This window comes from Chrysoperla carnea, chromosome 2 (assembly GCF_905475395.1).
Source record: "Chrysoperla carnea chromosome 2, inChrCarn1.1, whole genome shotgun sequence".
Lineage (NCBI taxonomy): Eukaryota > Metazoa > Arthropoda > Insecta > Neuroptera > Chrysopidae > Chrysoperla > Chrysoperla carnea.
Genome location: NC_058338.1, coordinates 57,408,013 through 57,425,836, shown reverse-complemented (window position 1 = coordinate 57,425,836; position 17,824 = coordinate 57,408,013). Strand labels below are relative to the sequence as shown.

At 29.7% G+C, this 17,824-nt stretch overlaps 2 protein-coding genes across 13 annotated transcripts in view; one reads left to right on the top strand and one right to left on the bottom strand.

Annotated features, from left to right (window-relative positions):
* LOC123294299 (collagen alpha chain CG42342) overlaps positions 1–17,824 on the bottom strand; it is a 635,738-nt gene that overhangs the window by 97,761 nt on the left and 520,153 nt on the right. The gene's annotated exons all lie outside the window — the stretch shown is intronic.
* Positions 183–16,964, top strand: LOC123294306 (cytochrome P450 6k1-like). Of its 2 annotated transcripts, none has more exons than XM_044875455.1 (5): positions 183–303; positions 11,194–12,112; positions 16,162–16,383; positions 16,448–16,699; positions 16,762–16,964. In XM_044875455.1, exons 2-5 carry the CDS (start codon positions 11,197–11,199, stop codon positions 16,932–16,934), a joined length of 1,563 nt encoding a protein of 520 aa, XP_044731390.1. In that variant the 5' UTR covers positions 183–303; positions 11,194–11,196; the 3' UTR covers positions 16,935–16,964. The 2 variants fall into 2 exon arrangements, with proteins under 2 accessions (XP_044731390.1, XP_044731389.1); XM_044875454.1 differs by lacking the exon at positions 183–303 and adding an exon at positions 9,300–9,420.

The window sequence follows — 17,824 nt, the reverse complement described above, 5'->3', positions numbered from 1 at the left end:
TTTCTAATCGCTAAATAAAAATTCCAAAATATGATAAACTTGTCAGACTTTTTTGACGACTTTATATGTTACAATTGTTATCAGAAGTTATGTGTTATTTGATATCATCCAGTTTATGAATTGATTACAGATTTCGAAAAAAAACACCAGCTATGAGAAAACAGTCCAGTACAAAATAAGCACCGGTACTCAATAGGCTACTCTCCCCTAAATTTAATCAAATTACGTACATAACTAATTGCAGACACAGAATGTTGTGCTAAAATATAATTTTAAAGTTACATTTAAGTTAAACATTTAGTAGTAAGTATAAAGTTATATATATATTTTATTAATGTTACAAACTAGCATTTAATTAAACTAATTAACATCATCTTCGCATTGTTCTAACAAATTAAATAACAATAATGAAATTACTACAAATACAAATGTATATAAAGCTGGCGTACATATTTTGAAATTAAAGACAACAAGTCAAATATTTTTGTGGTCGCAGTTCTTAGGTTGTCCAACTACACTAAGTAAGACAGTTATTGAGAGAGTAATGCTGTTAAAGTTTAGGACGAGGCAAATATTTAATTGCGTCTCGAAATTAAAATTGATAATGCGCATCTGCTTTTTTTTCTAATAAGAAGATAGTTAAAATCAAGTGCACAATTTTTTGCCCAGCCCTCTACACAGCTACCGGTCTATATTTGTATATTCCAGTTTTAAAAATATTGAACTACGTATCTTTGTGTCACAAAAAAGGAACGGATTAGATATAGTACTATACATAGGTACATCCGTTTGTGGGATAAAATGTTCATTTTTTTTAGTTGGCGGAGTAGTATTGGACGAGCTCAATCGTCGTCATTGCTCAGTTGTGACAGAAAAAGAATATTGGAATAGATAAGGAATACTCTAATTGCAAATAATTTCAAAAGAACTTACGCAAGCTTTATACCTAACATACGTTTAACAATATTGCTTCCATATTATGTACATCTGTAAGATCGAGGAAGTTTTGTTATCATTCATTAAACGACATAAATTTGATTTTTAATTAAAATGGTATTAAAAGCTCATAAAAAATTGCGATCACCTTTTTGGATTCTCATTAAAAAATTATCTTACATGCAGTAAAGATTTTATACCAATCCCTATTTATATTATAGTGTGGGGTAACCCCATAAATTGTCAAATGCTTTTTAAAATGCAAACAAAGGCCATACGTGCGTTTGCTAGAGTAAACAGTTGTGTTTCTTGCAGATCTATATTTAAAAAATTTAATATTTTAACTCTATATAGTCTAAATGTATATGAAAGCATTAAATTTGTGAAAAATAATATTCATATGCTCCATGAGCAGCAACAGAATCACAATTACGAAACAAGACACAAACATAAGTTTATTGAAATTAAAACATCAAAATCCAAAATTAAAAATGGCTCAATAAATACGGCCATAAAGTTCCAAATAATATTAAAAATCTAAGCTTAATATTTTTAAAAGAACTAAAATCGTATTTATTTGATAAAAGTTTGTATTCTGTCGTTGAAAATTTTGTTTTTTCTTATTTTGACTCAATTTATACAGTTTTTGTTGTTGTAAACTATCTTATGAATAAAGACCATTCTATAGGGGAATGTTAAAATCGGTTAAGTAGTGAACCCAAAAATGACGGTTTATATATATTTTCATGCAAACTTTCATCCACTATTTCACCCTTTTAGGGGATGAATTTCGAAAAATCCTTTCTTATGTGACACCTACAATATAAAATCAATATCTCCTCGAAATTCCACACTTCTATCATTCAGCGATTTAGGCTGGACGTTTACCTATATATCAGTCGCGACATTGCCTGTTCCCCCTACAGATTATTATCCCCATCTGACATTTTTCTGATTTTAAATAATATACAAAAATAATCATTTTAAGAAAAATAATCATTTTAAGAAAAATAATCATCCAAATCGGAGCTGTTATTGAGGACTCTCGACTAAAAACATTCATTGATACGACTATACTTCCTTATTAAATTTTTTTATTTATAAAACATACGGAAGTGATTATATGCATAAACATAAAAGATCGTCTCGTATTTATATATACTGTTGTAATGTAATTCCGAATAAAGGAATGAGAATATATTTAATTTCGTTATATTCAGTAATGCTTTTACAGATGTACATAAATTGAACACTTTTTACGCGTACGGCTGGGCATACACGTTCTGGTATACCTGTTAGGTAAACCTGTATAGGTATACTTGTAAACCGAAAACTAGAAGACAATGCGATTGCTTTAGTCGGTTTGTTAGTGTAAAAAGAAGTGAAAACGCAAAGCTTGGTGTAAAGATGGGCAATAGATGAGAAATAAATGCATTTGTACAAGATTAATAAACGAAGAAGTTCAGAACCTTCAGAATACCGTAATTTTTGAGAATGAATGAAGAAGTCTACCTAAAACCCTCTAATACAAAAGAAAGATACAGTTTTGAGAAACTTCTATTTCTCTCCATGAAACTTAGAGCTACTTTGAGGTTTCTGATAACAGTTTGGTGGTACACTCTCTAAGATTGCCGATGGTGATGCAAAATCAATTCATCCTTGGTTAGATGACTACTCAATTGCCCTTTTATTTATATGACGGCTTAGAAGACAATCTCATCTTACATGTTTACTTATATTATAAAGAAAGTCGATGAACTATGTTAAGTGGGGTATTTTTAAATACCTATTAAATCGGCAAATCAATTTACTAGAGAATCTTTAAAATTGGCTTACGCGTTTGGTCTGTAAAGCGGCACAAAGACCAAACATACATGAATAAGACGGAAACATACATACAGGTAAGTGAGGTATCATTGAATCGGTATTTGAAAATCCTAACTAAAAAGTGTAAAATAAAAAAAATTAATTTAAAAAATCCAAAAACCCGACTGCGTTAAATAAAACTGAAAAGGAACAAAATATTCTAGCAGTTTATATAGCGACTTTAACAATCGGGATCCATTAAAATCTAGACTGCTTCATATCTTCCCAATAATTGGTCCTTGTTAAAATCGCTGCGTGACTTGTAAACTGCTAGACTTGTTTTTTTCTTTTCAGTTTTTGTTCAAAAACGAAGTCGGGTTTTTTGATTTTTCAATTTCATTTTTGAGCACTGTGAGTTTACTATGATTGGCAAAATATCTAGCATTGCATATCAAGGGATGCTATTAATGTTCTGTTCTGTAGAGGAACATTAAGTGTATTAAGAGCGTAGGATAGAATGTGCCAAATTTACTTGCCGCCGTATGTGTAGTCACATTTGGGTTACATATTGACGTAGTAGTATTACAAATTACAAGTGAACATCATGTTTCTTCTTCTCAATCATATTGTGTTCAATGCTTTTGTTTACATAGATTTCAGTGCATCAAATAATATAGAATATAGAACGAATCGAATAGAATATATATAGATAGAGGTATTTCTAATACGATACTCTTACAAAGCATTCTAATATATGGATTCATGTTTCTATGCAAAGTACCTAGATTCACAGTACATATGGAAAGATTGTGTGCCTTTGGACATTTTTCAAAAGCTAAACTAGATTTTGTTGTTTTACCTATGTTATAGCCCTTTTTTCATGCCATATTTCATTTTCTAAACTAAAAGCCCTAGGTTTTGGTGTTTTGTCCATTTTATAGCCAGTTTTTCATGTCATGTTTACTTCTTTAGAAGTGTAGCCAGTTTTGTTGTAAAACAAAATTATCTAAAACGCATTTTCGTCCAAAGTTAAATAAAAGCGTGACTGCATCAAGTGAAATTTATAAAATTTAAAAAATTTGTCTGGAAAATTATTCGGGTACGGAGCTCTAAACTCGAACTTGAAACAAATCTAAGAAGACTCTCCATTAAATTACCTTTTTCGTTAGAGAATTCTACAAACTGAACCGATTTTGAGATCATCGCCTATTTTTTAGTTGTTCTGGGTACGCAACACGAAACTCGCGCTTGAAACATAGATAAGAACACTTTCCACTAAATTACTTTTCAAGCGAAACAAAAAAATCCAAATCGGTTCATCCTTTAGGCGCTTAGAAAGACACGCACACATAGCGGACAAACTTATAATACCCCTTTATTGGTTCGGGGGTTAAAAATAACTACACTATTTACTTAGAACAAACTATTCACCTGTACCATCATATATTTATTAATCTTAAACCCTTAAGACTATAATCAGCATTTAATCTTAATAGTTAATTAGCTATTGAGATCAATCTATTTCGTAATAATAAATGAGTACCACAAAGGGAGCAAGCCTAGCGGCGGAAAAACTCAACTCAATTAATAGAATTCACATTTATAAATTCAATTCCACTTTTGATATTTATTTCTCAAAATGTCCAATGTTATGGACATCCCTGTATAAATATTTATGGGTAAGTCGTGTGCCTTTGGACGATTGTATCTTTAGACATATCTATATCTTCAAATCGACTTGTTCACTTGTCTTTAAACTTTGTCTCTACCTTTGTCTCACATCACAATGTTTTTAATTATAATATTAGATATATTCTACTTGTTTACAGAAGGTAGCTCTGAAAATTCGATTCCGGTGCAATGAATTTAATTTCCATACGTTTATAGGATTGAAAAAAAAAATCTTTTAATTATTGCCATGCATTTACATTTATCAAAAATTCAGTATAAATATGGTGGGAGTGCAAATGAATGTATATATTTTCAGATATTGAAATCGTTAATTTTGAAAATCCTGACTTATAAAATTAATGTATTGTCATCGGTCCTTGATGAGTGTAGCAAATTTCAAGTTAATCCGAAGTTTTGAAGGGGGTTAATGTTATGTTCAAAGATTCCGTTACATACGAACATACACGTATGAAGCTTATAAAAGGTTGTTAAAAATACCATTAAATAATTTGAATCCCCATTCATTTGCGTTGTCTCATTCACGCCTTTTAAAACGATATCAAACACGATATAAAAATGTTAGTTTTTTTATAACTATCAACTTTCTTATTTAAAGTGTTATTCTATATTTTACCTTTTAGGATTTAATTTGACTATTAAAGCAACCTGGAGAAAAATTAATGTTGTTTACTTCTCTCCCCAGCATCGATTAAGCATGTTGACAGATGGCCGGAACTTTTTTGTAGGCATGTATCGGACCACTTTATTCAATAATCGTATCTAAAAGAATTTTAATTTCATTTTGCAACTGGAAAATTTTGGAAATTTTTTAACTTGTTCGAGATACGAAATTTCCATTTCAATCTCGCAATTTCTTACTTTTTACAAGGTTTTATTTATTTGTAATGTATGCATACCTATAGCTATGTTTGTTCGGATGGAATCTTGCAACTCAATTTTGAAGCAGATATCTTAGTTTTTAACTAAAAATTTTAATAAAAAATACTTTTTAAGGGACAAGCATTCATTGTACTAAAAAGTAGAAAATAATTTATTCTACGAGTCATATTGTCAAAGGTGGAGACAATTTAAACTATCAAGAATAAATCGGAGCGCCTTAAGCTTTTACGAATAGTCGTGTATGATAAAATTATTTTATACTTTTGAGTGCAATAAAAGCTTGTCCCTCAAAAATAATTTTTATTAAAATTTTTTTATAGTTATGTTTTAAACATATCCAGATGTATAGCTTATACATGATTTTCGTGGTTGATTTTTTGTGTCATATTTATACGAATATAATTTGAATTTTTTATAATAATTGTTTTACATTACAGTTACAATTTACATTTAACAATTGTTGTTAGTTTTTATTATGTTCTAAACTTTTCCTTCAATAATGAAACCGCATATATCAGTTTTACTAACAAAAGTTATTTTTATACCATGTATATAAGTAATATATATCAAGGTATACTAAGTTCCGTCCCAAGTTTGTAACGCTTAAAAATATTGATGCTACGAACAAAATTTTGGTATAGGTGTTCATAAAATCACCTAATTAGTCCATTTCTGGTTGTCTGCCTGTCTGCCGTCTGTATGTCCGTCGGTCATCACGATTACTCAAAATCGAAAAGAGATATCAAGTTGAAATTTTTAAAGCGTGCTTAGGACGTGAAAAGTGGGGTCGAGTTCATAAATGAGCAACATAGGTTAAATGGATCTTGGGTCCGTAGGACTCATCTTGAAAACCGTTAGAGATATAACAAAAGTTTAAATGTATAAAAATGTTCCTTATAAAAAATTGTACAACTTTTGTTTGAAACATTTTTCGTCAACATCACTGTGCACCCGCATGAGCGCAAATTGTGCAGTATATGTATTATATGGGAATATCAGTTATGTATATGTGACATGTATGTATGTGTAATGTAACAGTGCAATAAACACTGTTAATACATGGTATTGCAACAATTGACTCAGTCAATTGTTTGTTTTCACTTATTTATTATTGATTTTTTTATTTTAACTGTTGGTTTGTTTGTATACCCCAACATAATAAACAATTTAAATAGAAAAAAGTTCACAGAATTGATTTACATAAATTGATAAGTTCTTTCTCTATATAAAGTTCATGTAATACTTTTTCAATTATGTGCAAATAGCTCTTTTACTTCTCGATTGATGTGATATATTTGTTTTAAAGTGGTAATATAATGATGATTTAGAAAAGTTTAAAAAACAAATATATATATATATATATTTCTACGACACCAACACAGTATTTGACCCATCTCTAATATTTTGTATTCTTTCAATTTATAATGACTAATTACAATGTTTGAGCCGTCAAATGATTTTGCGGTCCATTCCCGACCAATACGCACGGCAACCTATCGCAGCAGCTGTTTCCACTTCTATGTCAGCCATAGGAATGAGATTCATGCGAACTCAGATGAAACTGAAGTAGTGAGTGCTTCACTTCGGCTAGCTTTAGTATACTCTGAAATACTTCGCGTGTATGTACTCGAGAATACTTTGCAAGAGTAGGTATTGGGGGCTATAGTTTAATATTTCTCAAAAAGATTATGATGTTTTTAATAATGATAAGTTTTTTAAGATAAAAATAAATTTTATTATATTCTATATACAAATATAAACATGCTTCACTTAATTTGAAATATTTAGATAATCGCAAATCTTTGAGTAGTGCTTCTAATAAAAAATTTTATCATTTCAAAAATTTAAACACCTCGTAAAAATGTCCAAAAGACATTTTTATCTTATCTATACTAACTTATTCGATTATTTATGTGTAAATGTCTTGTAAAATTAGTCCAATAAATGTTTACCGTGATTTTTGGGCTAAGCGCGTTTCGATTTTGTACATACCTGGAACAAAATAAAATTAATTAAATAAACTTTATTATAATTGTCAAGAATAAACTATGGAAAAATTTTCTTTAAAATACGATTTTCTTAATAAATTTAGAAATGCCATATTTTATTTTTTATCTTTTTTAAACAAAATTTTATTTTAAAGTTTTGCTCCAAATATATTCATCTTATATATTTAAACGAGCAATTCTTGTATATATATATTGTATATATATATATATATATATATATATATATATATATATATATATATATATATATATATATATATATATATATATATATATATATATATATCAACGATCTTGGAAATGGCTCCAACGATTTTCATGAAAATGAGTATGTAGGGGTTTTTTGGGGCGATAAGTCGATCTAGCTAGGTTTCATTTATCAGAAATGTCGTTTTATCCGCCTTTTCATGAAAAATTCATCAGACATCTATTGGTGTATAACGTAGTTAATGAAATACAATGCAAATTATAACATAACAAAAAGGAGGCGTTTGAGTAGTCTAAAGTGAAAAATATGATTCTTGCTGACATCTATTGGCGAATAACCGAGCGAAGCTCGGTCATCCAGATATTTAAAATTTATGAAAGCAAAGACTTTTTTTTTTTTTTTAATATTATACTGCGTGTTTAACTACTATGGCAGTATCAGCAAGAATGATGTTGTTCTCAAAGACTTTGATTATTTATTTATTCATTGTAGTCTAAATAGACAACCATACCAACATTTCTGAAGATAGTAATTTTTCAAAATCTAGCTATGAGTAAAAGTGCGGGCTCTTTCTTCTTTCTTCGTCTTTAATATTTCAAATAATATTTTATTTAGGGACAAATTTACAATAGCGAGAAAAATGGGACACACATACTAACAAGAATATTTTAATTGATAATGATTGATTTTTTAACTATTTAGACAAGGCGCTGCGTAGATTTCCTACATTTATTAATTAGTTTGATAAATTTTTTTTAATTTGAAATTCTTATTTGAAACATATGCTAATAAAGTCAATAGTTCCCAGAGTAATATTTGAATTTGAGTTATCGAATATTATAGCAATTAATGGTAGTATTCGATAATTTTAAATCTTGATCAATTCTTCGGTAAATATTTCCATCTAGTAATGCAGATCATCCCATATCAAACTATTTGCTGCATAGAACATGGAAAACAAAAAATCCTTATAATCTCTAAGAAGTTATGGGTGTAAATCAACTTCTTTTGAATCCGTTAATTTGATCTTTCTTATTGGGAAAGTAATTTTCCTAGGCGACGATACCTTAAAATAAAACGATCATAGGCTTAAACTGGGTTTTATCTGGCGTTGGATAAATGGATAGATATTGAAAAAACATAGTAGGTAATTGAAACAATGTGATATCACATGTCTAATTAAAATAGCCCACTTTTTGAATGGTCTAGTTATTTCACAAACGACTATTGTTGTTTTTCGAAATTTACGCCTGACACTGTCATAGCGCCTGGGCCTGACAATGTATCATGATTATTACAGGAGCTGTTGAAGTGAGGAGAACGAGGGAACGATGCCTTATCTTTTCCGTCGATGCTCAGCTCTTGCCACGAGGAGGAGGACTCACTTGAGCTAGCCTTTTTTGACCATCTCTCCGATCTGCAATCTGTTGACGTCAAAGCTCTCTTGCTGTTTTTAAACATCTAAAAATGGTTCATGGAGTAGTGGCTGGGGATGGGCCAACCCTTTTTCGGTATCACAACGGACCCCATGGTCTAAGTGTGTCCCACCCCAGGGCAGTCATTCAAACTAAACCTAACCTAATGTCATAGTAACTGCTAGGCGTCATTAGTGATTTTCCTTATACATGCATGATTCCTCTAAACCACGAAAATCTTCATCTCAGTTTTTTTCCAACTGCTAGCGCCTGTACTTTTTTAAGTGCTTCTAATTGATTTGTTTATTATTATTATTTAACTACAACGTAGTTATGATTATTATAAGTACATCATTAAGTAGGGATATCAACTTTTATTTCTATGCAGTATTTAAAAAATCAACTTTCAGTGTGATGTTCTTATCTGTGCGTTTTGAGCAACAATTTTTTTTTTTGAATTAACTTTTATTTTTGGGTATGACTTAATTTTTTTTATAATCAGATAAGAAATACAAACTTGTGTTATTGCTTTGATATTATCCCTTCCCTTTCCTCACCATTATTAATTCTTTTATAGTATCCCTACCGCAAATTATTTCTTACCTTTAATTGTTTAATTAATTATTTTAAGAGTATGCTTAAAGTTTTAGAAGTATTATTAAAACCTCTTCCTAAGATTCGAGCCTCGATGATCTTGGATCAATCCTGGAGACGAAGCTGAAATAATGGCAAAATAATAAAAGATATGAACTGGAAAGTAATCATTGTTATTGTCGAAGGAATGCATAGATCTTACAGATTATTCATTGGATAATTAATAGGAAACTTATTGCCGCGTCCGTTACAAACTATGATTTTTAAATCCGCATAAATCTTTTTTTTTTTCGTTTCTCCACAATAACAAAACTATGAACAGCCTCTGAAACTATTCATAAATAAAATACAGTGTAAGATGTTACAAATAAAGGAAATTGAAAGAAACCGCACGCATTTTGCCAAAACCTCATTAAATGTGTTGTTTTGGTCTGAAATATTCATTAGTAACGCATTAGTTTGTGTCGAAAATGTTTCTATTTGTTAATAAACAATAAATTGTTAATTCAATGGAACGGTTAATGTTAAAGTTGACATAAAAGTTTTAACATGTATAATAGTTTTCGATTATTTGACAAACACTTAGCATTTACGTCATACAAGTTGCCTGATTCGTAAAATTTTTAAATGAACTTTAACATTGATCGTTCCATTGAATTAACAATTTATTGTTTATTAACAAATTAAAACGTTCGCGCCACTAACTCATGCTTTACTAATGATACTTGACAAGAAGGAGCCACATTCCATGAGGTTTAAGCAAAATGCGAGCGGTTTCTTTCATTTTCCATTATTAGCCAATTTTACTGTACTAAAATCTTTTACTGTACTAATATAGTCTATTATTATATTAACACTTTTCAATGGCAGTGTTTTTAATTGATTTCATGTATGTAATTATTTGTCGTTCTTTTACTTCTAACCACGTTGAAAAAATTTTCTCCTGTACAAAGATCGTAAGATGTTCCTTTTTTGGAAAATTATATCGATATTGATTAGAATTGTCAAAAAGGATTCGCTATTTCGGAAGTTTTCTCATTTCCAAAAAGCAAAAGAGTTAGCACCTAATTTTTATAGAAAACATGGTAATTTTCTGCGTTTGAGAAGTATTTTAAAGTGTTCTATCAATTGAAATTGCGAAAGCGGGCACCGTCAAGATCGTAAGATGTTCCTTTTTTGGAAAATTATATCGATATTGATTAGAATTATCAAAAAGGATTCGCTATTTCGGAAGTTTTCTCATTTCCAAAAAGCAAAAGAGTTAGCACCTAATTTTTATAGAAAACATGGTAATTTTCTGCGTTTGAGAAGTATTTTAAAGTGTTCTATCAATTGAAATTGCGAAAGCGGGCACCGTCAGTTCATATTTAGAAGGACATATAAACCTAACGCAGTCATCAATATTCCATAGTAATAATTTGCTCGATGGTAATTTTCATAACACTTTTTCTGAATACCATTTCATAAAAGAGGTATCAAAAATATTGTTTATATATTTACTTCAAATGAAAAGAAAATTTAAAAAATACACTAGCACCAGCACCCGAACGCCGCGGATATGAGTGGTTGATAGAGCCATAAAAGTTGATAAAACGCGGAACCAACTCAAGATTGTATTTTTCATAATATCTAAAATTTTTCTATTTTCTTTTAGAATATGGCAGTGATAACGTCAAGCTGGTACACAGATTTATTAACTTTAACCACTGGCCTGTTAACAATCTTATATTTCTACTTAACGTCGACGTACGATTATTGGAAAAAACGAAAGGTTCCATATGACCCACCGGTATTATTATTCGGAAATTTTTATAATGCATTCACATTTAAACGGAATATATCATCATATTTTTACGACTTATATAGAAAAACAAATGAAAAGTATTTTGGATTTTATATATATCGCCGACCGTATTTATTGTTACGTGATCCAGAATTAATAAAACATGTGTTGGTAAAAGATTTCAATAATTTTGTACCTCGAACGAATGCTGATACAACAAATAAAGAAGATGTGCTTGGACGTGATAACATATTCACAATTAAAGATCCACATAATTGGCGCTATTTACGTGCAAAATTTTCACCTTTCTTTTCAACTGGTAAAATGCGTAACATGTTCACACTATTAGATGGATTTGGAGAAGACTTAAATAAATATGTTAAAAATCATGTTAATGAAACAATTGAAGTAAAGGACGCTTGTCGAAAATATACAACGGATGTTATTGTATCTACAGCTTTTGGAATACAAGCCAATTCATTTTCCGATGAAGAGGCCGAATTTTCTGCAATTTCCAAAAAGTTATTTACATTTACATTACGACGTAGTGTGGAGTTAATATGTTTCTTTTTTGTTCCCGAATTAGTAACATTATTTAATTTTAAATTGTTTAGTAGTTTTGGTACCGCATTTTTACGAAATGCTGTGTCACAAGCAATTGAAGTACGTGAAAAAAATAACATTAACCGTCCCGATTTAATTGATGCGTTAATAAAATTAAAAAATACTGGAACATTAGAAGATTCACCTGATTTAAATGATAAACAAGATCATAATAAAGCTACAATTAGTAAGTTTAGTTCTTATATAACGAATTAATAGAAATATCTTGGTCGTTTTCGTTCTTACTTAAGCTTACTTACTTAAGCACCTTAAAATTTTAAGGTGCTTAACATTGCTTTGTACGTCTATTTGATCGGAACTACGACACCCAAACAAAACTTTTTATGTATAGGCAACATGCTTTGTCTAACAAGCAGGACTATTATGTTTTAATAGTTCTTAACGCAAAAAATGTTTTAGTCTACAGGAATGTGTGTTAAGGCTTAGACTTTAAGAATTAGATTCTTGAATGATTAAAATTAAAATCAGTATGAGAATTAGTTTTTTTTTAAATATTTGTGTGATTATTCTTTACTTTGCAATAAAAACCGCTTTAAACAATGCTCAAAATTATTATTAAGGATGTACGATCACCAAGGCAACTTTAAATAAAACGCTAAAAATTTTAAGGAGGTTGTCCGATTATTTAAGCAAATAAATGACTTCCAAATAGAAATATTTAACATTGGTTTTATGGTAAAACGGTAGATGGATGATGTTTTCATAGAAATAGACTTCTCCAAAACTAGTCGGTAGAATTTAAAAAAAAAAAAATAATAATTAAATGAAAGCTAAAGCTTTAATAAATTATTGAAAACAAAAAAAAAACCGGTGTAACTGACTAATTAAGAATGTATGAGCACGGTAATGTGGATACAAATTTAAAAAAAATTTTTTTTTCTATTTTTATGATGAATTATGTTATAATTTGACAATATGAGACGGAAAGTAAGAATATACTGGAGTAAATCTAAGCAAAAAAAGGCTGTTATATGGATTAAAAGTTCGAGCAGTGAAACTTGGGGGTTTTTCTTTTCACATCAAAATAAGTATTTTGTGAAATTTTTTACTTTCCCGGAGTGGTGCAACATGTTTAAAAAACAAAATGGCGTCAAAAATGCAATTTTTTTCAGAAATTTTATCATTTTTATTTTATATTCGCAAAAGGAGACATCGGTGCATATCCAAATTTGGTAGGTTTGTAGTCCATGTTAAGAACTACTCCTCATAATTTTTTGGTGGGGTTTCATCCCTTCCCCTCCCAGTTATATATATATGTATACATACATATAGTAAAACAGTTCATTTGACTATAACTTGAAAAATATTCGATTGATTTTAATGAAACTAATATCAATAGTAGGTTTTATTGCTTACAACTTTCGGTTAAAATTTTAGCAAAATCCGTTAAATAGTTCGGCCAAAATTTCCAATTTAGGGAATTATTTAAAATGGCTGCCATTTTATGCCATTTTGTCCTACGAGGTTAAATTTTTTTTTAAATTGTAGCATTTTTAATTATCTTTCGATTTTATAATAAGTGGCTTACCCGTAAAATGACTCCTTGATCCATATTTTTGCGAAAAACGGAAAATTTAACACTTTCTGGAAATAATTGTTTGGGGGGTGTATGGACTGGCTTTTGGGGGTGTTTTTTGCTTTGGCATGAGAAAACTATTTTTAAAAGAGGTCTATATGGTTTAAAGCAAAATTTTTAAGTTTTAACCCCCGCGCTGTTAGGGGGAAGGGGTGTATGGAATAAATGTATCTTAAAAGATTTTAAAAAGAGGTCAAAATAGTTTAAAATGCTAAAGTAACCCAAAATTTTAGATGCTTTTATTAATATAGCACTTTTTACAACATCCACCCCTTCCCCTCCCGCTTTCATATTTTTTGCAAATTCAAAATTTTTATGACGTATAAAGGGGTTTTTGGGGTCGCTGATCTCGAATTTTGCAATAGATTATCAAAAACAATTGTAATATTTTTAGGGGGTGTACTTATTTGGGCCAAAAGTTCGAGATCAGCGACCCCCAAAACCCCTTTATACGTCATAAAAATTTTGAATTTGCAAAAAATATGAAAGCGGGAGGGGAAGGGGTGGATGTTGTAAAAAGTGCTATATTAATAAAAGCATCTAAAATTTTGGGTTACTTTAGCATTTTAAACTATTTTGACCTCTTTTTAAAATCTTTTAAGATACATTTATTCCATACACCCCTTCCCCCTAACAGCGCGGGGGTTAAAACTTAAAAATTTTGCTTTAAACCATATAGACCTCTTTTAAAAATAGTTTTCTCATGCCAAAGCAAAAAACACCCCCAAAAGCCAGTCCATACACCCCCCAAACAATTATTTCCAGAAAGTGTTAAATTTTCCGTTTTTCGCAAAAATATGGATCAAGGAGTCATTTTACGGGTAAGCCACTTATTATAAAATCGAAAGATAATTAAAAATGCTACAATTTAAAAAAAAATTTAACCTCGTAGGACAAAATGGCATAAAATGGCAGCCATTTTAAATAATTCCCTAAATTGGAAATTTTGGCCGAACTATTTAACGGATTTCGCTAAAATTTTAACCGAAAGTTGTAAGCAATAAAACCTACTATTGATATTAGTTTCATTAAAATCAATCGAATATTTTTCAAGTTATAATCAAATGAACTGTTTTACTATATGTATGTATACATATATATATAACTGGGAGGGGAAGGGACGAAACCCCACCAAAAAATTATGAGGAGTAGTTCTTAACATGGACTACAAACCTACCAAATTTGGATATGCACCGATGTCTCCTTTTGCGAATATAAAATAAAAATGATAAAATTTCTGAAAAAAATTGCATTTTTGACGCCATTTTGTTTTTTAAACATGTTGCACCACTCCGGGAAAGTAAAAAATTTCACAAAATACTTATTTTGATGTGAAAAGAAAAACCCCCAAGTTTCACTGCTCGAACTTTTAATCCATACACAAGGCGTAATTTCACTCTACTAATAAAGTATTTCGATGTATGGAGTAATTTTCAAAATATTGAAAATTGAAAATTTTTGTTTAATTATTTAGCTTTCCATATCTCGACCAAAGCAAATATTCAGAAATTGTATTCGTATTTTTCGTCTACATTCATGAAGCTATAACAAAATTCTTCATCAAAGTTGAAAATAAGATACAAATAATTTCAACCCTAAATCTAAAATTAGCCTTGGTACTCGTACTATCTTAAATATTTACACATAAGAAATAAAAATGATAATATACAAACACATTTTGTCGGTATTAATCAGTTAATATTAGTGATTAGATATATGCAAAAACTTCTTTAAATATCGATTAGAATTTGAATTTTAAAATAAATCGGATTACCATTCTTCACTTCAGTAAAGTATCTCCTTATCTTTAGTTTAATTGTTCTGTAATCTCAAATTAATTTATTTTAATATACAATTATGTAATTTTTTTACTGATATGAATATTTGATCTGACGAGTAATTAAAAATTACAATAATAAATCACTTAGCCTGATAAAACCTAGCCAAAAATACATGAAACTTATTTTATTTTGAAAATTCACAATTTTATATAATTAGCTTGCCAATAAGGTTTAATTTTCCCATTCGATCTAATTTTAACTTGTTTAATACTTTTTTTCCTTAGAAACATTTCTTGCAGTCGATATTGATTGTGTTTTATGACCCATAATCAGTCAGAATCAATTCTGACTGGTTTTGTGTTTTGACTGTAATATCTATATCTAAAACACGAACGCAAAAAAAGGATAAAAAAGAAAACATATTACGAATTCAAACTTACTTTTTTTCTTTTTTTTTTTAATCGTTCATATAATAAATAATAATAATAGTAATAGTAATGATGGAGTTTAATCTCCGTTTCTCTGGCATATACGCCTATAACAGAGGTCACCCACATCATTATTTGGTAATGTTTATTTATTTAACTTCATACATATTTACAATTACATTTTGATGTGGGTGGATTCGGTTACTTCGTTCTTATCCAAGGGACGACAATGTGATCAAGTCTGCACCTCCATTAATTATAATTGTTCACACTGCACCTGCCTGGTTTCGAACCCGCAACCTAAGCCTAAATAGACAAACAGTCTAACGCCTTAGACCGCTCGACTATTTAGACTCTTCGTTCATATAATAAACGATAATTTCAAAGTCGTAAATATTTATATATTATTTATTGATGAATGATTTTCCAGAATTTGAAGGTGATATTTTAGCAGCACAAGCAGCTGTATTTTTCACAGCTGGTTTTGAAACAACTTCATCAGCCATATCTTTCACATTATACTTTTTATCATACAACCCAGATATTCAAATTAGGCTACGTAAAGAGATACAAACAGTAATAGCCGAAAATAGTGGAAAATTTACATACGATAGTCTCGCAGAGATGAAATATTTGGATTTATGCATTAAAGGTGTCAATAAAAATGTAGAAAGATTTTAAAATAAATATACTAACTAAATTGTTTATTTTTTTAGAAACTTTACGATTATATCCATCACTTGGATTTCTGGATCGCGAAGCAATGAGTACATATACATTTCCAGGCACAGATCTCACAATTGATAAAGGTACTCCAGTTATAATTTCTCTAACCGGGTTACATAGAGATCCACAATATTTTGAAAATCCAGAAGTGTACGATCCAGAACGATTCAATGATGAAAATAAATCCAAATTTCCTCCATTTGCATACATACCATTTGGAGAAGGTCCACGTAATTGTGTTGGTAAGTACAACAATCACACACTGTGCCTAACTATATTCCAAATACAAAATTAATGTTTACAGGAGCACGCTTTGGAATGGTGGCAACAAAAGTGGGATTAGTTCATATTTTAAAAGATTTTGAAGTAGTCACGTTTAAAACAGCACCAACATTGGAAATAGATCCTAGAGGATTTTTAACATCACCTAAACATGGAATTAATTTAAATTTTGTAAAAGGAACTGTTTATGTTTAATAAATTAATATTCCCATAAATGCGCTTTAGTTGAAATGCCCCAAACGTTCCCAAAACCTATTTCTGTAAAACTGTAGAAACAAATATTATGTCCTATTTTTTTAAACCCTGAACTAAAAAACCGCTATGCGTGTTTGTCCGTCTGTGTGTGTCTGTCTGTCCGTGACATCGTAGCGCCTAAACGGATGAACCGATTTTGATTTTTTTGGTAAAGTTTGAAAGATAATTTAAGAGAGAATATTCTTAGCTATGTTTCGAGTGAATTTGGGGTTCGAATTTAGGGTTCTGTACCCAAAAAATAGGTCGGGGGGTTTTTAAATTTTGTAAATTTCACTTGTCATATTTCTTCTATTACCGGCTTAATTCAAAAGAAAGAAAAAACAACAATACGAAAGTTAAAAAATTTTTGAGAAATGATTAAATTAGGACGTTTAAATCATAAGTGCCTCTGTAAATATGAAATTTATGTTCAGATTTTAGAAAAATTATTTACAACTTTGATCATGGTAACAGTTTCATTTACCAATATTTCAAGATACATATTCATAAAATAATTATTGTATTCATGAAATTCGACAAATAAACAACCACTAGAAATAATTCGAAAAAAATACCTTATCCGTTGTTCTCCTTATCCAAACAGTATTTATCATTGATGTTTTTTACTCCAATTGATTTATTTCAGAACAACATTTAGATAATAATTATTCAAAACATTAATTAATTTCAATTATATGCAGCTGTGATAATAATAATTTGCTCTCTAAAACTGCGATAAAAATTTTGCGAATTCATAATCAATTGCATATTATTTTATTTTTTGCCTCACACATACAACATATTATTTTTATTTAATTTAAAAATATCTGGAGATCACATCTATATACAGA

Coding starts and splice junctions, on each gene's coding strand:
- LOC123294306 (XM_044875455.1), top strand. CDS start 11,197: ATGGCAGTGATAACGTCAAGCTGGTACACAGATTTATTAACTTTAACC. Junction 12,113..16,161: donor TCATAATAAAGCTACAATTA/GTAAGTTTAGTT, acceptor ATGATTTTCCAG/AATTTGAAGGTGATATTTTA. Junction 16,384..16,447: donor TTTGGATTTATGCATTAAAG/GTGTCAATAAAA, acceptor TTATTTTTTTAG/AAACTTTACGATTATATCCA.